This window comes from Halichoerus grypus, chromosome 8 (assembly GCF_964656455.1).
Source record: "Halichoerus grypus chromosome 8, mHalGry1.hap1.1, whole genome shotgun sequence".
NCBI classification, from domain to species: domain Eukaryota; kingdom Metazoa; phylum Chordata; class Mammalia; order Carnivora; family Phocidae; genus Halichoerus; species Halichoerus grypus.
The window spans coordinates 35,154,196-35,181,609 of record NC_135719.1 but is presented as its reverse complement, the minus strand read 5'-3'; the positions used below and the strand labels follow the sequence as shown (position 1 = coordinate 35,181,609).

At 40.3% G+C, this 27,414-nt stretch overlaps 1 protein-coding gene across 4 annotated transcripts in view; it reads left to right on the top strand.

Annotated features, from left to right (window-relative positions):
* TUBGCP5 (tubulin gamma complex component 5) overlaps positions 1–27,414 on the top strand; it is a 106,263-nt gene that overhangs the window by 63,611 nt on the left and 15,238 nt on the right. For all 4 annotated transcript variants that reach the window (XM_078079022.1, XM_078079021.1, XM_078079020.1 and 1 more), the window contains 6 exons: positions 6,068–6,270; positions 7,551–7,666; positions 9,645–9,913; positions 10,855–11,050; positions 11,693–11,881; positions 17,258–17,440. In XM_078079022.1, the coding sequence (XP_077935148.1) occupies positions 6,068–6,270; positions 7,551–7,666; positions 9,645–9,913; positions 10,855–11,050; positions 11,693–11,881; positions 17,258–17,440 (1,156 nt within the window). The remainder of the gene's footprint in view (positions 1–6,067; positions 6,271–7,550; positions 7,667–9,644; positions 9,914–10,854; positions 11,051–11,692; positions 11,882–17,257; positions 17,441–27,414) is intronic.

Below are 27,414 nucleotides of genomic sequence, written 5' to 3'. Positions count from 1 at the left end.
GGATTCCTATCTCACATTGAGGTCTTTCATCCATTTAGAGTTTATCTTTGTGTATGGTCTAAGAGAATGGTCGAGTTTCATTCTTTTGTGTGTAGTGGTCCCATTTTCCCAGCACCATTTATTGAAGAGACTGTCTTTTTTCCATTGGGTATTTTTTCTTGCTTTATTGAAGATTAGTTAACCATGACCATAGAGTTGAGGGTCCATATCTGGAGTTTCTATTCTGTTCCGTTGATCTCTGTGTCTGTTTTTTGCCAGTACCATGCTGACTTGGTGATCACAGCTTTGTAATATACCTTGAAATCAAGCAACTTGATGCCCCCAGCTTTGGTTTTCTTTTTAAACATTTCCTTGGCAACTCAGGGTCTTTTCTGGTTCCATACAAATGCTAGAATTGTTTGTTCTAGCTCCTTGAAAAATGCCATTGGTATTTTCATTGCAATGGCATTGAAGGTATAGATTGCTCTAGACAGAATACACATTTTTAAAAAAATTTATTCATTTGAGACACAGAGATAGAGAGAGAGCCTGAACAGGGGGAGAAGCAGAGGGAGGGGGAGAAGCAGACTCCCCGCTGAGCAGTGAGCCCGATGCAGGGCTGGATCCCAGGACCCTAGGATCATGACCTGAGCCAAAGTCAGACACTTAACCATCTGAGCCACCCAGGCACCCCTAGAATACACATTTTAACAATGTTTATTCTTCTGTTCCATGAGCACGGAGGTTTTTCCATCTTTTTCTGTCTTCTTTAATTTCTTTCATAAGTGTTCTGTAGTTTCTAGAGTATAGATCTTTTACCTCTTTGGTTAGGTTTATTCCTAGGTATCTTATAGTTTTTGGTGCTATTGTAAATGGAATCGATTCTTTAATATTTCTTTCTGCAGTTACATTGTTAGTGTAGAGGAAAGCAACTGATTTCTGTGCATTGATTTTGTATCCTGCCACATTACTGAATTGCTATATGAATTCTAGTATTTGGGGGTGGAGTCTTTTGGATTTTCCATATTAAGTATCATGTCATCTGTGAAGAGAGAGAGTTTGACTTCTTCTTTGCCAATTTGAATACCTTTTATTTCTTTTTGTTATCTGATTGCTGTTGCTAGGTCTTCTAGTACTATGTTGAACAACAGTGGCCATAGGCATCCTTGTCATGTTCCTGATCTTAAGGGAAAGGCTCTCAGCTTTTCCCCATTGAGGATGATATTCGCTGTGGGCTTTTCGTAGATGGATTTTATGAACTTGAGGAATGTTCCCTCTATCCCTATACTCTGAAGAGTTTTAATCAGGAAAGGATGCTGTATTTTGTCAAATGCTTTTTCTGCATCAATTGAGAGGACCATGTGGTTCTTGTCTCTTCTCTTATTAATGTGTTCTATCACATTGATTTGAGAATGTTGAACCACCCTTGCATCCCAGGGATAAATCCCACCTGGTCGTGATGGATAATCCTTTTAATGTACTGTTGATCCTATTGGCTACGATCTTGTTGAGAATTTTGGCATCCAAATTCATCAGGGATATTGGCCTGTAATTCTCCTTTTAGATGAGGTCTTTGCCTGGTTTGGGGATCAAGGTAATGCTGGCCTCATAGAATGAGTTTGGAAGTTTTCCTTCTGTTTCTATTTTTTGAAGCAGCTTCAGTAGAATATGTGTTACCTCTTCTTTAAATGTTTAGTAGAATTCCCCTGGGAATCTATCAGGCCCTGGACTCTTGTTTTTGGGGAGGTTTTTGATCACTGCTTCAATTTTGTCACGGTTATTGGCCTATTCAGGTTGTCAATTTCTTCCTGTTTCAGGCTTGGCAGTTTATAGGTTTCCAGGAAGGCATCCATTTCTTCCAGGTTGCTTAATTTATTGGCATACAGTTGTTGATAATAATTGTTTCTATTTCCTTGGTGTTAGTCGTGATCTCTCCCCCTTCATTCATAATTTTATTAATTTGGGTCCTTTTCCTTTCCTTTTGGATAAGTCTGGCCAGTGATTTATCGACTCATTAATTCTTTCATAGAACCAGCTTCTAGTTTCGTTGATCTGATCTACTGTATTTCTGGTTTCTAATTCATTGATCTCTGCTCTGATCTTAATTATTTCTCTTCCCCTGCTTGGCTTAGGCTTTATTTATTGTTCTTTCTCCAGTTCTTTAAGGTGTAAAGTTAATTTGTGTATTCGGGATTTTTCTATTTCTTTGAGTGAGGCTTGAATGGCTATGTATTTCCCCCTTAGGACCGCCTCTGCAGTATGCCATAGGGTTTCGACCGATGTCTTTTCGTTCTCATTGGTTTCCATGAATTGCTTGAGTTCTTCAATTTCCTGGTTGATTCAATCATTCTTAAGCCGGATGGTCTTTAGCTTCCAAGTGTTTGAATTTCTGCCAAATTTTTTCTTGTGATTGAACTCCAGTTTCAAAGCATTTGTGGTCTGAGAATATGCAGGGGGTAATCTCAGTCTTTTGGTATCAGTTGAGACCTGATTTGTGACCCAGTATGTGGTCTATTCTGGAGAAAGTTCCATGTGCACTCGAGAAGAATGAGTATTCTGTTGTTTTAGGGTGGAATGTTCTGTATATATCTATGAGTCCACCTGGCCCAGTGTGTCATTCAAAGCTCTTTCTTCTTTGTTGATCTTCTGCTTAGATGATCGGTCTATTGCTGAAAGTGGAGTGTTGAGGTCTCCTACTATTAAAGTACTATCAATATGATTCTTTATTTTGGTTAACAGTTGGCTTATATAGTTGGCTGCTCCCATGTTGGGGGCGTAGATATTTACAATTGTTAGATCTTCTTGTTGGATAGACCCTTTAAGAATGATATAGTGTCCTTCTGTGTCTCTAACTACAGACTTTAGTTTAAAATCTAACTTGTCTGATACGAGAATTGTTACCCCAGCTTTCTTTTGAGGTCTGTTGGCATGAAATATGGTTCTCCGTCCCCTCACTTTCAGTCTGGATGTATCTTTAGGTTCAAAATGAGTCTCTTGTAGACAGCATATGGATGGGTCATGTCTTTTTATCCAATCTGCAACCCTATGCCATTTCACGGGAGCATTTAGGGCATTCATGTTGAGAGTGATTATTGAAAGATACGATTTTATTGTCATCATGTCGCCTGTGAAGACCTTCTTTCTATCGATTGTCCCTGTAAATTTCTGGTCTGTATTGGTCTTGGCGTCTTTCTTCTTTTATAGAACCCTCCTTAATATTTCTTGCAGGGCCCGCTTGTGGTCACATATTCTTTCAGTTTCTGCCGGTCTTGGAAGCTCCTTGTCTCTCCAGCCATTCTGAATGACAGCCTGCTGGAGAAAGTATCCTTGGCTGCATGTTCTTCTCGTTTAGTACCCTGAATATGTCTTGCCAGCCCTTTCTGGCTTGCCAGGTCTCTGTGGACAAGTCTGACGTTACTCTGACGTTACACTGATGTTCCTCCCTCTGTACGTAAGAAATCTCTTTCCCCTAGCTGCTTTCAAGATTGTTTCCTTGGATCTAAGATTTGCATATTGTACAAGTATATGTCGGGCAGTCAGTCTGTTCTCATTGATCTTGGGAGCGGTCCTCTCTGCCTCTTGGACACGAATGCTTGTTTCCTTCCCCAGATTAGGGAAATTCTCATCTATGATTTGCTCAAGTATATTTTCTAGACCTCTATCTCTCCACCGCCTCAGGGAGCCCAATAATTCTGACATGGAGCATTTCATTGTGTCATTAATCTCTCTCAGTCTGATCTCTTGGGCTTAAACTGTTTTTCCCATGCCTCCTCGGTTTCCTTCTTTTCTGTCATCTTACCCTCTAGCTCACTAATTCATTCTTCTGCCTCGTTTACCCTGGCAGTCAGAGTATCCAGTTTAGACTGCATTTCATTCGTAGCATTTTTAAGTTTGGCCTGATTAGATCTCATTTCTGCACTTAGAGATTCTGTATAGTTGCTAATATTTTTCTCACGCCTAGATATTGACTTCATAATTGTTAACTCTGAAGTCAATTTCTGACATCTTGTTTATATCCATATCCATTAGTTCTGTGACAGCGGCCTATAGTCTCTGATCCTTTTCTTCTTTAGGGGTTCCTCCTCTTAGTCATTCTGTTGGGGGCTGGTTGAGGGAATGTATAGAATCCAGAGTATTAACCACGACCCAAGCAAGATGCACCTGTTTTATAGGGACCTTAGGGTTGTCGTCCTCTTGTTCTTCCAGGCTGTCTTCTGGGGGAGGGGCTTGCCGCACTGTTACTCAGACAACCCTGCTTAGGCAGAGTTGCCCTGCCCCCTGTTGGGGGGTAGAAGGGGCCTCAGTGAAAACTGGTTTTGGGGGGATGTTGTTCTCTGGCAGCTTTCCCTGGAGGCTTTCCATGTCTCTTCCAAGAGTCAGAGCAGAAGTGACTGCATCCAAACCTCTGTCTAAGAACAGAGAAATCGCAGTCTGACCTTCACTGAGCTCTGCAGGCCACACTGTCTCCGTTTCTGTCTGCACTGCTAAAAACCACAGCCTCTCCAGTTGTGCACCCCACAGCAACACTCCCAGCAGTGGAACCCAGAGCCGGCCTGTTTCTGCCCTTTTTGCTTCTAAAACTTTGGGCCACCGGGGCGCCTGGGTGGCTCAGTCGTCAAACATCTGCCTTCGGCTCAGGTCATGATCCCAGGGTCCTGGGATTGAGCCCCATATTGGGCTCCCTGCTCGGCGGGAAGCCTGCTTCTCCTTCTCCCACTTCCCCTGCTTGTGTTCCTGCTCTCGCTGTGTCTCTCTCTGTCAAGTAAATAAATAAAATCTTTAAATAAATAAATAAAACTTCGGGCCACCCCCAGTCCACTTGCAAGCACCCGCAGCTCCTGGATCCTGTCTGGGGGCTGCACTAAAGTCCTTTCCCCACCTCTATCGGTCTCCAAGTCTGTGCCTTGTCCCCAGTGCAGGACGCTTTTGTGCTCCGGTGTTATATCATGTTCCCGGCACCAGCTTATGGCGGCTCCCTCCCCCTTCTGTTTATCTTCCGATATCTGCACGCAGAATCACAGCTCCCAGCTTCTTACCTCTATACCGTGGGAGATATTTCTGTTTGTAGAGATCTAGATTTATATTCTTACATCTCAGGCTGATTTCGTGGGTGGTCAGAATAGTTTGGTAGATATCCACCTAAATTCAGGGGACCGTTTGATAAAGGGTCCCCTACCTCTCGCCATCTTTTCCCATCCCTATAGCATAAATTCTTAATGGAATTCCTAGGTTAAAGAGTATGTGATGGCATGTGTGACTTTGATACATATTGCTACATGGTTCTCCATAGAGAATAGTTGCCAGCAATGTATATGAATACCTGTTTCCTCACACTCTTGCCAACAGTGTGTTATCAACAGTGTGTTATCAAACCAGGTATAAAATGGTAACCAGTGTCAGCTTCCGCCTGCGCTCTACTTTCGTTCTCAACTACTACAAAAAAACAGTACCCAGAAGTCCCGGGTTCCCATCACCCAACTTCCCCCAATAATTCCCACCTTAACATAATTATATTATGTTATCCAAACTAGGAAATTGACATTGACACAATACATTAATTGATCTGCAGACCTGACATGAGTTTCACCAATTTTGCAGGTACTTGCTATTTTATGGGGAGAGGAGTAATATCTTCGTGTATAGTTACACTTTATCACATGTATATATTTGTATATTCACTTCCATCTTCAGGATACAGAATTCTGCCATCTCCATGAAAAAACTTGTTCTTACTCCCCTTTGTAGTAACCACCCCCTCACCAATAGAGTAGCCCACTGAAGTCTGTTTTTTATTTGCTGGGTGTAGTTTTAATTTGTTTTCTTTTATAATTGAGGTCGAGTATCTCTATATGTTTAAGAATCACTTTTACTTCCTTTCCCCTTAACTGTCAATTCTTTTATACATAATTTGTCTTTTGAGCTGTTTTTTCTTTCTTTAGGGAAATTAGCTCCTTATGATATGAGATTAAAACCCACCACCCTCCAGTTTGCAAAACATGTCTTTCCATAAGTGACTTAGCATTTATATCACATTCTCGATGCAGATATTCTTCCTTGCTAATGACTTTGATTTCTTAATATTTTGCAGACACTACGATAACTCTTGCCATAGTGGTGGACAAGTTGTCACCTCGACTGGCTCAGCTCAAAGTTCTGCATAAAGTATTTAGTACTGGAGTAGCAGAAGTTCCACCTGACACTCGAAATGTTGTTCGGGCATCTCACCTACTCAACACACTGTACAAGGCCATTCTTGAATATGACAATGTTGGAGAAGCCTCTGAGCAGACGGTATGTAAGACCTTTGTCCTAAGTTGTATGACTCCATTCTGTTCAGCCAGAGGAGTGGTAGATAGCCTGTTATAGCTCTTTGTAAAAATAGTGCTTAAATCACACTGTGTCAGACAGCTGTTCAGAGTTTTTAAATTAGCTTCTAAATTCAAGGCTACAGGAAACTGGCTTCTTGGCTTTAATCACAGAGATCATGGGGAGGATGCAGCAAGGACAAAGCAAAACATAAAAGCAAGATGTGAAAAATACCTAGCTGACTTCTATAGATATTTGCAGTAACTCTTTTTTCAATAAAAATACAAATCTATTATATAAGGTATCTAGAGTAGTCAAATTCATAGAAACAGAAAGTAGAATGGTGCTGCCACAGACTGGGAAAAGGAGAAAAGGGAAGATGTTTAATAGGTAGAGTTTCAGTTTCGCAGCATAATGCCAGAGATCTGTTTTCACAACAATATAAATATACTTAACACTACTGAATTGTACACTTAAAAATGCTTAAGATAGTATATTTTTGTGTTACTTTTTTTTGGCCACAATTTAAAAAAATAACAAGAGACTAGAATCTAGAGACTAGAATCTAGAAAGCTGCATATTTGTTTGGATACACATTTTGGGTGTGTTCCCTAGTTTGTTGATGTAACTTTGTTTTCTCACCATTTTGGTACTGCATTTCAGTATAAAACAGGTTGATTTCTTTCAGCTATGCAGTTTTTTTCCTACCAGGAACTATAGAATGAAATCATTTCCTCATTCTTAATGGACATTTTGTTAATAGCATGCTTTAGATAGGATAGCTGAACCTCAGTTTCAACTATCCAGCTTAGAACTCTTGTCCCTCTTTAACTTTCACTCTCAAGAGAGTCCTTGTATGGACTACAGACAATGTGGTCATCTCATATTTAGGTGAGTTTTCATAAGGATTTTATAGAGTATGTTTTGGATTTTTAATCTCTTTTTGTCAAAAAACAGAAATCCGATCACTTTTTAAAAGGTGTTTCAGAGGGGCGCCTGGGTGGCTCAGTTGGTTAAACATCTCACTTGATTTTGGCTCATGTCATAACCTCAGGGTTGTGAGACCAAGCCCCCCTGTCAGGCTCCATACGCATGGAGCCCTGCTTAATATTCTCTCTCCCTCTCTGTACCCCCTGCCTCGTGCACATGCTCTCTCTCTTTCTCTCTCCTAAAAAAAAAAAAAGAGTTTATCAGAAATGTTTAAACCTCGTTTTATCCAGAGACAAGGGAGTTCCGAGAATTGACTATGCACACTCTGTCCTCAGGTCTCGCTGCTGTTCTCTCTCTGGGTGGAAACAGTGCGACCCTACCTGCAGATTGTGGATGAGTGGATCGTGCATGGGCACCTCTGTGACTGCGCTAGGGAGTTCATCATCCAGAGGTTGGGTCCCACACACAGATTGGGAAATATGGGGCGCTGCTTGTACCTCTTTTCTCTCACAGGAAAATCATGTACTTTTGTTAGTTCAGGTGATACTGAGGGAGACCAGTGTGAGTGACAAAGCTGTGTTTTTACCGTAAACAAGTTATTTTGCATTTTTATAGGGGATGTGAGGTACCAAAAAAATATGTTTCCAAATTTTATTATGTCAGTTTACAGCTTTTCCTAGCAAATTCTGTTTTTTAAGTGGTAGTGTGTTTATGTTTGGCTGGTACTATAAAAGGCACATTGCTTCCCATAAAATGAATTTAGGTGATATCAAATGGCTTCAACTAATTCCCATTATAAATTATCAATAGGATGAAAGATATGAAAATATTATAGAACATTCCTCTAGGGGCGCCTGGGTGGCTCAGTCGTTAAGCTTCTGCCTTCGGCTCAGGTCATGATCCCAGGGTCATGGGATCAAGCCCCGCGTCGGGCTCCCTGCTCGGCGGGAGGCCTGCTTCTCCCTCTCCCACTCCCCCTGCTTGTGTTCCCTCTCTCTCGCTGTGTCTCTCTCTGTCAAATAAATAAATAAAATCTTTAAAAAAAAAAAAATATTCCTCTAATATATTTATTTCTCCAAATTAGCTAGGTTTTTTTTATTAACGTTCTTAGTATAATATTTAATAAAACAATTAGGGAAAATCATAATTCACTTATTATGATTTCCCCTTCAGTTAACTGATTTTTCTGAACAGAATCATACAAACTGCAACGTAGAACTCTCTTAACTCAGTTTTAAATTATGCACTCTGTTTAGATGTATGGTTTTTCTGGATAGCTATCCATTTAACTCATCAGGAAGGAGAACATTAAGTCCTTATAGCTCTGAAAAGGTAACCCTGTTTACACAGTGCTCATATAAATTAGCAGGCCTTCTCTAACTTAATCATGTCTGTCGTTATATTGTTTTTCATTGATCTTGCGTGATAATTTTTGTGAAAATGGGATTCTGATTATTCTTAAAGGGTGATGAGTGAGGGGCGCCTTGGTGGCTCAGTCATTAAGCGTCTGCCTTCGGCTCAGGTCATGATCCCGGGGTCCTGGGATCGAGCCCCACATCGGGCTCCGCAGGGAGCCTGCTTCTCCCTCTCCCACTCCCCCTGCTTGTGTTCCCTCTCTTGCTGTGTCTCTCTCTGTCAAATAAATAAATAAAATCTTAAAAAAAAAAAAAAGTGATGAGTGACCATTGTTTCATTGTTAAAAGCAGTTCAGTTAAGAATTTATGTGGAGGGACGCCTGGGTGGCTCAGTTGGTTAAGCGTCTGCCTTCGGCTCAGGTCATGATCCCAGGGTCCTGGGATCGAGTACCAAGTCTGGCTCTCTGCTCAGCAGGGAGCCTGCTTCTCCCTCTGCCTGCTGCTCCCCCTGCTTGTGCTCGCTCTCTCTCTGACAAATAAATGAAATCTTAAAAAAAAAAAAAACTATGTTGAGGGCCACCTGGGTGGCTCAGTCTGTCAAGTGTCCAACTCTTGATTTCAGCTCAGGTCTTGATCTCGGGATCTTGAGTTCAAGCCCCATGTTGGGCTGGACATACTGGATGTGGAGCCTACATTAAAAAAAAATAATAATCTATATAGAAAAGAAGATGCAGAAGTCTGGAGATTACTTTTATAGGAAATGGCAAATAGGTAAATTTTTATTCTACCTCTAAAGAGAATCAAAGTAATCATATTTTGTTTAATTCCAATTCAGAAACTTCCTACTTAGTTAAATTTTACCTGTGCCACTCAGAGTATTTATCCACTTTTCTGTGTTAAACTGAAGTCAAATAAAACCTCTGCCTCATTTTGCCTGAAGATTGCTTCATTTTACTAATAATTGATATTACTGTGTTTTGGAATGTCTGGACAACATGCCTAAGCTAGAACAGATATATATATTGTTTTTACGGCAGAAAAGTTGAAATTTAAAATTCTTTTGAATCTCTATAGAAACAAAAATGTTCCAGTAAATCACAGAGACTTTTGGTATGCAACTTATACACTATACAGCGTATCGGAAAAGACAGAAAATGAAGAAAAAATGAGTGATAATGCTAGTGCAAGTTCTGGCAGTGACCAGGGGCCCTCCAGCAGGCAGCATACCATGGTGTCCTTCCTCAAACCTGTCCTTAAGCAGATAATTATGGCTGGCAAGTCAATGCAGCTGCTGAAGAACCTGCAGTGTGTGGAGAGCACCACATCCCAGGACACAGCCAGAGGTAGCAGGTTCCTTCTTCATGTATCCTTCAGCATTCAGGCAACTGTTCTCTCTTTACTCTTGTCATCCTGAAATAGATAGTAATTATTTTGTAGTTTGAAAATTATCAAAGCCTTTTATTTTTGTGGAAATTATCACCTTGATCAAATTACTGCTCCTGATTGAAAAGATTGTCCTCACTGGAAACTTTTAGCACTGTGTTTCAAAGGTAGTGATAGCAGTGATAATAAGTTCCACATGCTTTTTCCTTTGTCTTGATTCCTTAGAACTAGTCCTTTAAAAAATAATTTCCTGGCATTTCTTAATGCAGTACAGCATTTAGCTGTTGAGGACCATAAATATAAACCCTGGTAGATAGGAATTTGTTGGTTTAGCAATTCAGACTTGATCATAGATTTTGAGAAAATCTTGATATGATTTATGGCCTTTTTGGATATAATTTAACTAATATACTTCAAGTTTTATCAACTGACTAAAAAGACTTGAAAGGTATATATGTGACCTTAATTATTTGTTTGTAAATCACCTTAATGTTACATTACTTTGTGTTATTGTATTTAAATAATACTTTCACTTTGTGGAATATTTCCTTTTTGACTGAATAATAAAATGTAATTAGCTTCCAGGGCCACTATCAGAAGTGTTTTCCCCAGTGAAATGTGCTATCCACTATGGTGATAACTTTTAAGCATCCTGTTTACGGTATTACTCTGTTCAGAAAAAATTAGCTTATACTTTGAATGTTTATGAACTTGACAGTTGTCTAACAAGATATAAAATTATTTAGTTGTACTGTACTATAGAAGTAAAGAAACAGGGATAGACTCTCATAGGCCAAAGGAAAAATACCAGGCTATATTAAGATAAAACTACTTAATATTTCTTGATGTTACTATTATTTACCAGAACGTAGTTCACTGTACATATTTCTTTATGTTTCAGATGCAGAAAGAAAAAGCTTGTATACCCTGTTTCTGGAATCTGTGCAGTCGCGTCTTCGACATGGAGATCCCACTGCACAGGTCCTCACTGAGCAGCAGGTGACCAAAGACAACCTAATTAAGATGCAGTCCATTGCTGAAAGGCATCTTGAACTGGATGATGTTCATGATCCACTCCTGGCAATTAACTTTGCAAGGTGATACATACCTGCAAGATTTTGGATGATTGAAATAGCAGAATCTGTGCAGTTACTATTTAGTAACCATTTATTTTTGCCAGGTAGGGCTTTCCACCCTTAAAAATAAAAACCTTTGTAGTTTATCCTTTCTAATGAATGCAAGAAGACATTGCGTTCGATTTGGCCTCCTTGTTTGTTAAAGCCCACAGACTTTCATGTGCTCTATATCCATTGGGAGTTGCCGTTACTCATACAGAAGATATTTCTGAAAGTCTGGGTCATGTGCAGGCATCAGATACATACACATACACACACACACGCGCGCGCGCGCGCGCTTGCGCACACACACGCACCCTGCTTAAAATGCATCTTGGCCCTTAGGCACTATGAAGTAAGTCATTAATACCCACATAGCACCTATTGTCTAATGGCCATTATTCACTGCCTGAGGCCCAGTGGCTAAAAAGACCTACTCAGTACTTGACCCTTAAGGCAGAAGTGCCTGAAAAACTTTCATTGAAGGATATTTTGGGGGGAAGAGTTTCTCTCTAATAGGTGGTAATTTTAAGACTGAATGTAAAAATGGGACTCTGGAGTTTTGATTAAGGGAATTCTATTGACAGCAGTTCATAAAAAGAGACTCACATTTTTATCTTAAAGGTTGTATTTGGAACAGAGTGATTTTCATGAGAAGTTTGCTGGTGGAGATATATGTGTGGATAGATCATCAGAATCTGTGACCTGCCAGACTTTTGAGTTAACACTGAGATCTTGCCTCTATCTTCATATTGATAAGCAATATCTAGAGTGCTGTGGAAACCTCATGCGAACTCTAAAAAAAGATTACAGGTATAAGGGAGTAGTTTAGTTTTGGAAGTACTCAGTAGTTTATTGTACTTTAAGAAGAGTTGAAATTATCTTAAACTTGTATTTCAAATTAATTATTTTTTTTTTAATTTTATTATGTTATGTTAGTCACCATACAATACATCATCAGTTTTTGATGTGGTGATCCACGATCCATTGTTTTCATATAATACCCAGTGCTCCATGCAGTACATGCCCTCCTTAATACCCGTCACCGGGCTAACCAATCCCCCCTCCCCCCCTCCGCTCTAAAACCCTGTTTGTTTCTCAGAGTCCATAGTCTCTCATGGTTCATCTCTCCCTCCAATTCCCCTCCCCCATTTTTCCCTTCCTTCTCCTAGTGTCCTCCATGCTATTCCTTATGTTCCACAAATAAGTGAAACCATATGATAAACTGACTTTCTCTGCTTGACTTATTTCACTTAGCATAATCTCCTCCAGTCCCATCCATGTTGATGTAAAAGTTGGGTATTCATCCTTTCTGATGGCTGAGTAATATTCCATTGTAGATACGGACCACATCTTCTTTATCCATTCATCTGTTGAAGGGCGTCTCGGCTCTTTCCACAGTTTGGCTATTGCGGACTTTGCCGCTATGAACATTGGAGTGCATATGGCCCTTCTTTTCACTACATCTGTGTCTTTGGGGTAAATACCCAGGAGTGCAATTGCTGGGTCATAGGGTAGCTCTATTTTTAAATTTTTGAGGCACCTCCACACTGTTTTCCAAAGTGGCTGTACCAACTTGCATTCCCACCAACAGTGTAAGAGGGTTCCCCTTTCTCCACAACCTCTCCAACATTTGTTGTTTCTTGCATTGTCCATTTTTGCCATTCTAACTGGTGTAAGGTGGTATCTCAGTGTGGTTTTGATATGAATTTCCCTGATGGCTAATGATGATGAACATTTTTTCATGTGTCTGTTAGCCATTTGTATGTCTTCTTCAGAGAAGTGTCTTTTCATATCTTCTGCCCATTTTTTGACTTGATTATTTGTTTTTTGGGTGTTGAGTGTGAGAAGTTCTTTATAGATCTTGGATACCAGCCCTTTATCTGTAGTGTCATTTGCAAATATCTTCTCCCATTCTGTGGGTTGCCTCTTTGTTTTGTTGACTGTTTCCTTTGCTGTGCAGAAGCTTTTTATCTTGATGAAGTCCCAAAAGTTCATTTTTGCTTTTGTTTCACTAGCTTTTGGAGGTGTATCTTGAAAGAAGTTGCTGTGGGTGATGTCAAAGAGGTTACTACCTATGTTCTCTAAGATTTTGATGGATTCCTCACATTGAGGTCTTTCATCCACTTTGAGTTTATCTTTGTGAATGGTGTTAGAGAATGGTCGAGTTTCATTCTTCTGCATGTGGCTGTCCAATTTTCCCAACACCATTTATTGAAGAGACTGTCTTTTTTCCATTGCATGTTTTTTCCTGCTTTGTCGAAGATTATTTGACCATAGAGTTGAGGGTCCATATCTGGGTTCTCTATTCTGTTCCGTTGGTCTATATGTCCCTTTTTGTGCCAGTACCATGCTGTCTTGGTGATCACAGCTTTGTAATATAGCTTGAAATCGGGCAACGTGATGCCCCCAGCTTTGTTTTTCTTTTTCAACATTTCCTTGGCTATTCGGAGTCTTTTCTGATTCCATACAAATTTTAGGATTGTTTGTTCCAGCACTTTGAGGGAAAAATGTCATTGGAATTTTGATCGGGATGGCATTGAAGGTATAGATTGCTCTGGGTAGCATAGACATTTTAACAATGTTTATTCTTCCGATCCATGAACATCGAATATTTTTCCATCTTTTTGTGTCTTCTTCAATTTCTTTCATGAGTGTTCCGTAGTTCCTAGAGTATAGATCCTTTACCTCTTTGGTTAGGTTTATTCCAAGGTATCTTATGGTTTTTGGTGCTATTGTGAATGGAATCGTTTCTCTAATTTCTCTTTCTACAGTTGCATTGTTAGTGTATAAGAAAGCAACTGATTTCTGTGCATTGATTTTGTATCCTGCCACATCACTGAATTGCTGTATGAGTTCTAGTGATTTGGGGGTGGAGTCTTTTGGGTTTTCCACATAAAGTATCATGTCATCTGCGAAAAGAGAGAGTTTGACTTCTTCTTTGCCAATTTGAATACCTTTTATTTCTTTTTGTTGTCTGATTGCTGTTGCTAGGACTTCTAGTACTATGTTGAACAACAGTGGTGATAGTGGACACCCTTGATGTGTTCCTGATCTTAAGGGAAAGGCTCTCAGCTTTTCCCCATTGAGGATGATATTCGCTGTGGGTTTTTCATAGATGGATTTTATGAACTTGAGGAATGTTCCCTCTATCCCTATACTCTGGAGAGTTTTAATCGGGAAAGGATGTTGTATTTTGTCAAATGCTTTTTCTGCATCAATTGAGAGGACCATATGGTTCTCCCTCCTCTTATTAATGTGTTCTCTCACACTGATTAATTTGCGAATGTTGAACCACCCTTGCATCCTGGGGATAAATCCCACTTGGTCGTGGTGGATGATCCTTTTAATGTATTGTTGGATCCTATTAGCTAGGATTTTGTTGAGGATTTTGGAATCCATATTCATCAGGGATATCGGTCTGAAATTCTCCTTTTTGATGGGGTCTTTGCCTGGTTTGGAGATTAAGGTAATGCTGGCCTCATAGAATGAGTTTGGAAGTTTTCCTTCTCTTTCTATTTTTTGAAACAGCTTCAGTAGAATAGGTATTATTTCTTCTTTGAATGTTTGGTAGAATTCCCCAGGGAATCCATCAGGCCCTGGACTCTTATTTTTTGGGAGGTTTTTGATCACTGCTTCAATCTCGTTACTGGTTATTGGCCTATTCAGGTTGTCAGTTTCTTCCTGTTTCAGTCTTGGCAGCTTACAGATTTCCAGGAAGGCCTCCATTTCATCCAGATGCTCAGTTTATTGGCATATAGTTGTTGATAATAATTTCTAATAATTGTTTCTCTTTCCTTGGTGTTAGTCATGATCTCTCCCCTTTGATTCATAATTTTATTAAATGGGTCCTTTCTCTTTTCTTTTGGATAACTCTGGCTAGTGGTTTATCAATCTTATTAATTCTTTCAAAGAACCTTGGTTCTAAGATTTCCAAGTTTTACTATTACATGCCGGGGTGCTGGCTTGTTTTCCTTGATCTTGGGAGGGGTCCTCTCTGCCTCTAGGACACGAATGTTTGTTTCATTCCCCAGATTAGGGAAGTTCTCAGCTACAATTTGCTCAAATACATCTTCTATTCCTCTCTCTCTCTCCACTCCCTCCGGGATTCCAATTATTCTGACATTGGAACGCTTCATGGGTCACTTATTTCTCTGATTCTGTTTTCGTGGATTCTGAGTTGTTTTTCCCTCGCCTCCTTTTTTCCCTTTCTATCTAATATATTGTCTTCCAGGTCGCTTATTTGTTCTTCTGCCTCAGTTACCCTAGCTGTTAGATTATCTAGATTGGATTGGATCTCATTGATAGCATTTTTAAGTTCTGCCAATTCAGCTTTCATTTCTGCCCTTAGAGACTCTATGTTGCCATTAATTGATTTCTTCATTCTAGCCATTGTCTTCACAATTGCTAGCCTGAATTCCATCTCCGACATCTTGGTTATATCTGCATCCATTTGTAAATCTGCAGCATAAGTAATAATCTCTGAGTCTTTTCTATTTTGGGGTTCCTCCTCCTAATCATTCTGTTGATGGGTGTTTGAGGGAATGTATAGAGTCCAAATTCTTGTCCAGAACCCAAGCAAGATGCACCTGTTTTCTTGGGATGTTAGGGTTGCTGGCCTCTTGTTTTCCCAGCCTGTCTTCTGGGGGAGGGGCCTGCTGTGCTGTTACTCAGCCAACCCTGTTTGGGCAGAGTTGCCCTGCCCCCCGGTGGCAGAGGATGGGCTCAGCAGGAATCAGTTTTGGGGGCTTTTGTTCTCTGGCGGCTTTCCCTGGAAGCTTTCCATGTCTCTTCTGCGAGTCAGAGCAGAAGAGACCATTTCCAACCCTCTGCCTCAGAGCAGAGAGATTGTAGTCTGTTCTTCAGTGAGCTCTGCAGGCCACACTGTCTCCGTTTCTGTCCGTGCTGCTATAAACTGCAGTGTCCTGGGTTGTGCGCCCCTTCGCAACGCCCCCAGTTCCGCCTCCAGGTGGGCACGTCTCTGCCCTTTGTGCTTCTAAAACTGCCAGCCGCTCCCAGTTCGCCCGCGTGACCCCGCTGCTCTGGGTTTCTGCCCCGGGGGCTGCCCTAAAGTCCTTTCCCCGCTGCTACTGGTCTGCAAGTCTGTGCCCCGTCCCGAGCGATCGAGAGACTGTCACTCACCGGCGGTGTAGGAGCCCCACGGCCAGGCACCCTTCCGCTGCTGTTTGTCCTCCGATACTGCCTGTGGAACCACGCCTCCCTACTTCGTACCTCGAAACCAACCGCCTACAATCTTCTGTTTGTAGAGATCCAGATCTTCTTACATCTCAGGCTGGTTTCGTGGGTGCTCAGAGTGGTCTGGTAGATATCCAGCTCAATTCTGGGGACCAGTTGAAATAGGGTCCCCTACTCCTCTGCCATCTTCCCTAGTCCCCCAAGTTAATTATTATTTTTAACAGAGTAGGAAATGGGTATTTGGTAAACAGTTGTCTTTTGAGAGAATCAACTAACTATCAGTGTTTCACACTATTATATTGCAAAATTTAATCCTTTGTATCTGAGACTCTGTCCTGAAAGAAATACAGAAAAAGCTTGTTGTACAAAAATACCCATCAGAAAGTTCGCTGTCAGAGGGAAGAACATGAAATTACTTAGTAATGGATGACTGGTTCTTTAAATAACGGCATATCCATGTCATGTATGAATTTTATAAAGTTCATACAAATTATGTTTATCCAGAGTTTTAAATAACGTAAAATGTTCTTAAAGCTTAAATAGCAGGATATATATATATATATATATATATATATATATATATATATAGTCCTGCGAACTATTTTTTTTTGATGCATAGAAAAAAAGATGGGAAAGAAATACCCCAAATATTAACAGTAGAAATTCACTATGAATAGCAGGATTTGGACTAACTAGTTTGTTACACTTTGACTTTTCCCATCTTTCTACAATGTTATAGAAAAGTAATTTATTTCTTTCTATTAAAGGCAACCATATACTATTTTTGTTATTTTATGTCTTTAAAAGTTGTTAATGTTCCTGTTTTTTAGTAATTATTTTAAAAGTCTTTAAAAGTTGTTAATGTTCCTGTTTTTTAGTAAATGTACAATGTAAACCTATTTCAAAATTAGTAGTGTACAAAAACTGGTACCGATCCAGAATTCTGTCTCATGAGTTTAAGATATTTCTGTCGCTTGTTTTCTCTTCATTTAGGTTGGTTGAGTACTTGCAGGCCATGAGAAATTTTTTCTTAATGGAAGGTGGAGATACCATGTACGACTTCTATACATCAATTTTTGATAAAATAAGAGAAAAGGAAACCTGGCAGAATGTGTCTTTTCTTAATGTCCAGCTTCAAGAAGCAGTAGGACAACGTTATCCTGAAGATAGTTCACGGTAAAATATAAGAGGCACCTTTTTATTTTAAAATAATTTAAAATAATCCATGCGCAACAACTCTTCTGTGAATTTTCACATATATTATTTAATCCTCACACTAACCCCATGAGTTATAATAATATTATTTTTCATATTAGAACACTGAGGCAGAAGATAACTGACTTGCCCACTAAGCAAGAGGAGATGATGAGATGGGGCCATATAGGCTGTCGGGGTTTCATGGCCTCCTTCACAGGACTGGAGTCAGTGCTAGCCACTGGGTGTGGCACCTCTCTGCTCCACTGGCCTTGCCCTCCAGCCAGCTATGCTGGCCTCCTTACATAGGAGTCTTAGGCGATGTTCTGAGACAGAGCAAAACCCTCAGGGCTTGCTGAGGGCTGAGCTCCAGGCTTCACAGACCTTCACTTCCACTACATGCTGTTGGTCAAACCGAGTCACAGGTCAGCCCAGGTTCAGGGGTGGGAAATAGATTCCACCACTTAATGGACAGAGTTGCATCTTTTCAAACTGTTATATCATCCCTGGTGGTCTACTGGTTAGGATTTGGCTCTCTCAAGCTGTTATGTCAGCTTATCCCCAACTGTGGAGCTAATCAACCTTGTCTCCCTGTCAGTCTGCCTGCTGAACATTCAACTCACCCAGGTCTGTGGGTTGGTACTACCAAATCTTTGTGAAGCAGAGACTCATCTTCTACGCTGCTTGGCAATCCTTTTATCCTGTTCTGTGTCCCTGCTTGGCTCTCTTACTTGGCTCCTTTTCTCAGCTCCCTCAGTGGTCCTTCAAAAATGGTAGTCATAATGAGGGATAAAAGATGGCAGAGGAGTAGGGGACCCAATTTCAACCAGTCCCCTGAATTGAGCTGGATATCTACCAGACCATTCTGAACACCCATGAAATCAGCCTGAGATGTAAGAAGATATATCTGGATCTCTACAAACAGAATATCTCTGGCAGTTGGTCTCAAGGTATGAAGTGGGGAGCCGTGATTCTGCGGGCAGATACCAGAAGATAAATGGAAGGGGGGAGGGAGCTGCCATAGCACTGGAGCCAGGAAGGTGTAATAACACAGGAGCGCAAAAGCCTCCCACGCTGGGGAGACCGGTAGCAGTGGGGAAGGGACTTTAGGGCAGACCCGCAGACTGAAACCTGGAGCTTCCGGGGAGCGTGTGCGAACCGGGGGAGGCTGGCGGTTTTAGCAGCACAAAGGGCAGAGATGTGCCTGGACCTGGAAGCGAGGACCAGGAGTGCTCCAGTGGGGCACACAACCCAGAACGATGCGGTTTTTTAGCAGCACAGACAGAAACAGAGAAGGCGTGGGCTGGAGAGATCAGTGAAGGTCAGACTGTGATCTCTCTGTTCCGAGACAGAGGTCTGTAGGTGGTTACTTGTGCTCTGACTCTCGGGGGGAGATGCAGAAAGCCACCAGAGAACAATAGCCCCCAAAACCTGGTTTTCACTGAGCACATTCCTCCTCCCCCATAGGGGGCAGGGCAACTCTGCCTGAACAGGGTTGCCTGAAGAACAGTGCAGCAAGCCCCTCCCCCAGAAGACAGGCTGGAAAAACAAGAGGACAACAACCCTAAGGTCCCTATAAAACAGGTACATCTTCCTTGGGTTGTGGTCAATAATGTGGACTCTGTACATTCCCTCAACTACCCCCCCCAACAAAATGACTAAGAGGAGGAACCCCCAATGAAGAAAAGGATCAGAGACTAGGCCTCTGACACAGAACTAATGGATATAACCAAGATGTCAGAAATTGACTTTAGAGCAACAATTATCAAGGCAGTAGGCTTTAGAAAAATATTAACAACAATATAGAATCTCTTAAGTGCAGAAATGAGATCTAATCAGACCAAACTTAAAAATGCTATGAATGAAATGCAGTCTAAAGTGGATACTCTTGACAGCCAGGGTAAATGAGGCAGAAGAATGAATTAGTGGGCTAGAGGATAAGATGATAAAAAAGAAGGAAACCCAGGAGGCATGGGAAAAACAAAACCCATGGAACCAAACTGAGAGAGATTAGAGACTCAATGAAAAGTTCCAATATCAGAATTATTCGAATCCTTGAGGCGGTGGAGACAGAGGTCTTAGAAGATATATTTGAGCAAATCATAGATGAGAGTTTCCCTAATCTGGAAGGAAACAAGCATTCGTGTCCAAGAGGCAGAGAGGACCGCTCCCAAGATCAATGAGAACAGACCAACTGCCCAACATATACTTGTACAATTTGCAAATCTTAGATCCAAGGAAACAATCTTGAAAGCGGCTAGGGGAAAGAGATTTCTTACGTACAGAGGGAGGAACATCAGTGTAACAGAGTAACGTCAGACCTGTCCACAGAGACCTGGCAAGCCAGAAAGGGCTGGCAAGACATATTCAGGGTACTAAATGAGAAGAACATGCAGCCAAGGATACTTTCTCCAGCAGGCTGTCATTCAGAATGGCTGGAGAGACAAGGAGCTTCCAAGACCGGCAGAAACTGAAAGAATATGTGACCACAAGCGGGCCCTGCAAGAAATATTAAGGAGGGTTCTATAAAAGAAGAAAGACGCCAAGACCAATACAGACCAGAAATTTACAGAGACAATCTATAGAAACAAGGTCTTCACAGGCGACATGATGGCAATAAAATCGTATCTTTCAATAATCACTCTCAACATGAATGCCCTAAATGCTCCCGTGAAATGGCATAGGGTTGCAGATTGGATAAAAAGACATGACCCATCCATATGCTGTCTACAAGAGACTCATTTTGAACCTAAAGATACATCCAGACTGAAAGTGGGGGGACAGAGAACCATTTTTCATGCCAACAGACCTCAAAAGAAAGCTGGGGTAACAATTCTCGTATCAGACAAATTAGATTTTAAACTAAAGTCTGTAGTTAGAGACACAGAAGGACACTATATCATTCTTAAATGATATAGTCTATCCAACAAGAAGATCTAACAATTGTAAATATCTACGCCCCCAACATGGGAGCAGCCAACTATATAAGCCAACTGTTAACCAAAATAAAGAATCATATTGATAGTACTTTAATAGTAGGAGACCTCAACACTCCACTTTCAGCAATAGACCGATCATCTAAGCAGAAGATCAACAAAGAAGAAAGAGCTTTGAATGACACACTGGGCCAGGTGGACTCATAGATATATACAGAACATTCCACCCTAAAACAACAGAATACTCATTCTTCTCGAGTGCACATGGAACTTTCTCCAGAATAGACCACATACTGGGTCACAAATCAGGTCTCAACTGATACCAAAAGACTGAGATTACCCCCTGCATATTCTCAGACCACAAATGCTTTGAAACTGGAGTTCAATCACAAGAAAAAATTTGGCAGAAATTCAAACACTTGGAAGCTAAAGACCATCCGGCTTAAGAATGATTGAATCAACCAGGAAATTGAAGAACTCAAGCAATTCATGGAAACCAATGAGAACGAAAAGACATCGGTCGAAACCCTATGGCATACTGCAGAGGCGGTCCTAAGGGGGAAATACATAGCCATTCAAGCCTCACTCAAAGAAATAGAAAAATCCCGAATACACAAATTAACTTTACACCTTAAAGAACTGGAGAAAGAACAATAAATAAAGCCTAAGCCAAGCAGGAGAAGAGAAATAATTAAGATCAGAGCAGAGATCAATGAATTAGAAACCAGAAATACAGTAGATCAGATCAACGAAACTAGAAGCTGGTTCTATGAAAGAATTAATGAGTCGATAAATCACTGGCCAGACTTATCCAAAAGGAAAGGAAAAGGACCCAAATTAATAAAATTATGAATGAAGGGGGAGAGATCACGACTAACACCAAGGAAATAGAAACAATTATTATCAACAACTGTATGCCAATAAATTAAGCAACCTGGAAGAAATGGATGCCTTCCTGGAAACCTATAAACTGCCAAGCCTGAAACAGGAAGAAATTGACAACCTGAATAGGCCAATAACCGTGACAAAATTGAAGCAGTGATCAAAAACCTCCCCAAAAACAAGAGTCCAGGGCCTGATAGATTCCCAGGGGAATTCTACTAAACATTTAAAGAAGAGGTAACACATATTCTACTGAAGCTGCTTCAAAAAATAGAAACAGAAGGAAAACTTCCAAACTCATTCTATGAGGCCAGCATTACCTTGATCCCCAAACCAGGCAAAGACCTCATCTAAAAGGAGAATTACAGGCCAATATCCCTGATGAATTTGGATGCCAAAATTCTCAACAAGATCGTAGCCAATAGGATCAACAGTACATTAAAAGGATTATCCATCACGACCAGGTGGGATTTATCCCTGGGATGCAAGGGTGGTTCAACATTCTCAAATCAATCAATGTGATAGAACACATTAATAAGAGAAGAGACAAGAACCACATGGTCCTCTCAATTGATGCAGAAAAAGCATTTGACAAAATACAGCATCCTTTCCTGATTAAAACTCTTCAGAGTATAGGGATAGAGGGAACATTCCTCAAGTTCATAAAATCCATCTATGAAAAGCCCACAGCGAATATCATCCTCAATGGGGAAAAGCTGAGAGCCTTTCCCTTAAGATCAGGAACATGACAAGGATGCCTATGGCCACTGTTGTTCAACATAGTACTAGAAGACCTAGCAACAGCAATCAGACCACAAAAAGAAATAAAAGGTATTCAAATTGGCAAAGAAGAAGTCAAACTCTCTCTCTTCACAGATGACATACTTAATATGGAAAATCCAAAAGACTCCACCCCCAAATACTAGAATTCATATAGCAATTCAGTAATGTGGCAGGATACAAAATCAATGCACAGAAATCAGTTGCTTTCCTCTACACTAACAATGTAACTGCAGAAAGAAATATTAAAGCATCGATTCCATTTACAATAGCACCAAAAACCGTAAGATACCTAGGAATAAACCTAACCAAAGAGGTAAAAGATCTATACTCTAGAAACTACAGAACACTTATGAAAGAAATTAAAGAAGACAGAAAAAGATAGAAAAGCATTCCATGCTCATGGATCGGAAAAATAAACATTGTTAAAATGTGTATTCTGTCGAGACCAATCTATACTTTCAACACCATTACGATCAAAATACCAATGCCATTTTTCAAAGTGCTGGAACAAACAATCCTAAAATTTGTATGGAACCAGAAAAGCCCGAATCACCAAGGAAATGTTGAAAAAAAAATAAAGCTGGGGACATCACGTTGCCTGATTTCAAGCTATATTACAAAGCTGTGATCACCACGACAGCATGGTACTGGCACGAAAACAGACACATAGACCAACGGAACAGAATAGAGACTTCAGATATGGACCATCAACTCTATGGTCAACTAATCTTCAACAAAGTAGGAAAAAATATGCAATGGAAAAAAGACAGTCTCTTCAATAAGTGGTGCTGGGGAAATTAGCTATATACAGAAGAATGAATCTAGACCATTCTCTTTCACCATACACAAAGATAAACTCAAAATGGATGAAAGACCTCAGTGTGAGACAGGAATCCATCAAAATCCTAGAGGAGAACATAAGTAGTAACCTTTTCGACATCAGCCACAGCAGCTTCTTTCAAGACATCTCCAAAGGCAAGGGAAACAAAAACAAAACAACTTTTGGGACTTCAAGGTAAAAAGCTTCTTTACAGCAAAGGAAACAGCCAACAAAAGTAAGAGGCAACATGCAGAATCGAAGAAGATATTTGCAAATGACACTACAGATAAAGGGCTGGTATCCAATATCTATAAAGAACTTCTCAAACTCAACACCCAAAAAACAAATAAAAAAATGGACAGAAGACATGAACAGACACTTCTCCAAAGAAGACATACAAATGGCTAACAGACACATGAAAAAAAATGTTCAACATCATCAGCCATCAGGGAAATTCATATCAAAACCACATTGAGATGCCACATTACACCAGTTAGAATGGCAAAAATGGACAAGGCAAGAAACAATAAATGTTGGAGAGGTTGTAGAGAAAAGGGAACCCAATTACACTGTTAGTGGGAATGCAAGTTGGTACACCCACTTTGGAAAACAGTGTGTAGGTTCCTCAAAAAGTTAAAGATAGAGCTACCCTATGACCCAGCAATTACACTACTTGGTATTTACCTCAAAGACACAGATGTAGTGAAAAGAAGGGCCATATGCACCCCAATGTCCATAGCAGCAATCTCCACAATATCCAAACTGGAAGGAGCCCAGATGCCCTTCTACAGACGAATGGATGACGAGGTGGTCCATATATACAATGGAATATTACTCAGCCATCAGAAAGGATGAATACCCAACATTTACATCAACATGGATGGGGCTGGAGGAGATTATGCTAAGTGAAATAAGTCAAACAAAGATAATTATCATATGGTTTCACTTATTTGTGGAACATGAGGAATAGCATGGAGGACATTAGGAGAAGGAAGAGAAAAATGAAGGGGGGGAAATCGGAGTGGGAGACAAACCATGAGAGACTATGGACTCCGAGAAACAAACTGAGGGTTTTAGCGGGGGAAAGGGGTGGGGGGGATGGGTTATCCCAGTGATGGGTATTAAGGAGGGCAGATATTGCAATGAGCACTGGGTCTTATTCGAAAACAGTGAATCATGGAACACTGCATCAACAACTAATGATGTACTGTATGGTGACTGACATAACATAACTAACTAACTAATAAATAAATAAATCTTTAAAAAAAATAGTAGTCATAATAATGAACATGATATGCCAGACAAAGCATTCTTTTCCTCACAGCCATGCCAGGTTACCAAGCTACTACTTAATAGATTATTTTAATTCCTTTGATTTTTATGTCATTCTTTTTTATTACCTTTAATTCCTCCATAAAAACAGAATTTTTATCAATTATGTGATTAGTAAAAGCAGAGTAACAGCTGGGTTCTTTCCATAAGAAGAAATTGGTGCCTAGCAACCCCAGGAGGGAGCCAGGGAAAGTTGTTTTTCACCACCAGCAGAAATTCATGAATTTGTTATATTTAATGTCACGGTCTATTACGATTTTTCTTTTTTTTATTACTCAGACTCGCATTTTTACCCAGAGCGTACCCCTTCATATGACCCTAGTAATCTCAGAGAGTGTCCTTACTTTCAGGACTACTCAGATGTACAGGCTTGTCCTGTGCACCTCCTGCTTTAGGCTTGTGCACCTTTCCCAGGAGCACTGGTCCCATGTATTTGATGACTTAAAAAGCCCTTTATCTGCGTGCCAGAGTATTCATCAGTATTGGATTGTCAGTACTTCTGAGCTTTCTCAGTGGACAGAGAAATGAAATATGTAGGAAGAATAAATCATAATTTCATATTGATATTTCCAATTTATATTAAAGATTAGTTTTCACTTCTTTGATTTTCCTTTGTATTTCTTCTCGAGTGCTTATTAACACACTGACATGACTAATGGTTTTTTTATTCTATAATAAATAGTTCCAAAGTGACAATAATAGCAACAAGCCCACTGAGAGTTTAAATTACTGTTTGTGATTGTTTTCTCTTCCTATACTATCAAATCATCAGAATACTCTATTTCAAAGTCACTTGGAATAATCTTCAATGTGATTATGCCACCAACTTAATATAGGGTCAAGTTCATTTTTTTTAGTTTTCTACTTTTAGGAACTGCTTTTTTTTTCTTGATTCAATTTTGTTTCTTAATTATATAAACAGCTGTATATTTCTTAAGTTAAAATCAATGGTACAGTGGTACTTCTAGGGAGATCTGTCTTCTGTTCCTGCTCCCTTTCCTTTAGGCAACCATTGCATGTTGTACAAAAGGTAGCATGCATTGCCTACTCTGGCATTTGGTTTATTTTTCTTATGTTACTAATGTGTTTCACACCCACTCCATTTATAAGCTAGAGAGCTTGTCCTTACTCCTTTACCGTTGACTGGCTTTCCACTGTATTCTTTCAATCAGTTGTCCTGTTGGTGGGCATTTGGGTTTCTGTTCTTCTGCCATGCATATCTGCAATGACTAACTAGTCTTGTACCTCTCACTTCATATTTTTGCCAGTGTATTTTTGGAATATAGTCCTATAATGGGATTGCTGGGTAAAAAGGTAAATGTATGTGTAATTCTGCTAGCTGTTCCCAAATTTCTCTTCATATGGCCTGTATTCTTTCTGATTCCCACCAGCAATGTGTAGAGTGGCTTTCTCCACAGCCTCACCAACAGAATATGTTGTCGGACTTTTGGAATTTTGCCAGTCTGATGAGAAACAGTATCTCAGTATAGTTCTCATTTACATTTTTCTAATTATGAGTGAGCTTTATCATCTTTCCATTTGTTTATTTTTGAAATTTTTTATTGTGAACTATCCATATATTTTGCCACCATTTCTGTTAGTATCAGGTTATTGGTCTCTTATTCTCCATTTTTAGAAGCTATTTATATTATATACATTTCCCAATTCGACATTTGTCTTTTCATTCTGCTTATGGTATAATAATTTTTTGTTGTTTTGTCATGTAGATTTTTTTAGTTTTACAATTTATCAATCTTTTCTCTTACTACTTTTAGATTTTGAGTTAAGAAAGTTTTACTTTTTCCCACGTTACAAAGAAATTCACCCATCTTTTATCCTAATACTTGAATAGGTATTTTTACATTTAGATATTGATCTATTTGGAACTTATCCAGCTAAAAAAGAAATAGATCTAGTTTTATCTTTTTCCAAATGACTAATTGGTTTCCATCACTTACTTCTTTAAAAAAACAATCCATCTTTCCTGCATTTATTTGACATGACCCTTTATCATTAAGTTTTCATATGTACTTGAGTATCTTTCTAGATTTTCCATTCTATTTCCCTGTTCTGTTTATTCATGTGCTAGTAACATCCTGTTTTAATAATAGGGCTTTCTTGGCTATTCTTGTTTATTTGTCCAAATGTACTTTATTGTCAACTTGTCTAGCTCCACCAAAACAAAAACTTTGATGGTATTTTTATTGAGATTGCATTCTATTCATAGATTAATTCAGGAGAAATGAGCCACCCCCAGGGACCCCTTCTGCTGTGGCTTCCATATGTTCTAAGCAGCTGTCTGCCTCCTCAGGCTTTCTGAGTCTGGCCCTCGAGTCTCCCTCTCAATTCCAGCATCAGTGCCAGTGCTGCTCTCCTGCCCTGACCAGTATCCCTGCCTTAACAACCCTCCCATATCCCTGCTACTCTTTCTGTAATCTCTCTGTGGGCCTCTTGCTTCCCACCTGCCTTTGGCACAGCTTCTTGCTCTACTGTCTCAGTCAGCACTCCTGCCTCGGACAGTTCCAGTCCCTGTTAATGGCTTCAGTGACCTGCAGATCAGTACCTTTAGCCTAGGTGCCTACATAGCCAGCAGCTTGTGACTACACTCAAATGTCATGTATCCAAAACTGAACTCATTGTCTCATCCCAAACAATCTTGTCTCTTCTAGTTGAGCACCATTGTTCATCCTGGCACCCAAAGGCAGTGTGGCTCATCCTAGATTCCTTCCTCTGTCCTAGCTCCTACACCTCCCTGGTTGTTCCGTTCTGCCTCCTAGATAACGTTTCCCCTTACCTCTCAGTGCTCACCCAAGAGCTCCTCTCTGACACCTCCTGACTGTCTCTGTGTCTCAGCTTCACTCCCTCCATTGGACCCCGACAGGGCCACCAGAGTGACTATAGTGATATCAGCAATTCCCTCCACCAGTTGTGTTCAGGCTCCTGATTGGCTCCTCATAACAGATGGGCTGAGCTCCTTCTCATGAGAGGGCAAGTTTTACTATCTGGTTCATTTCCCAGCCCCAATTCTAGTACGTGTACACATACAGACACATCATGTTCTCTCTCCTACCACACTTTCCATTTCAGGAATTTGGAATATTTCTGGTTTGCTGAAGAGCTGTACTCTCCCTGCTTCATAGCTTCCTCCAGTTAGGTGCTCTTCCATTTGCATGGCCTGGCAGTGGTCTGCTCTCCTACAAAGT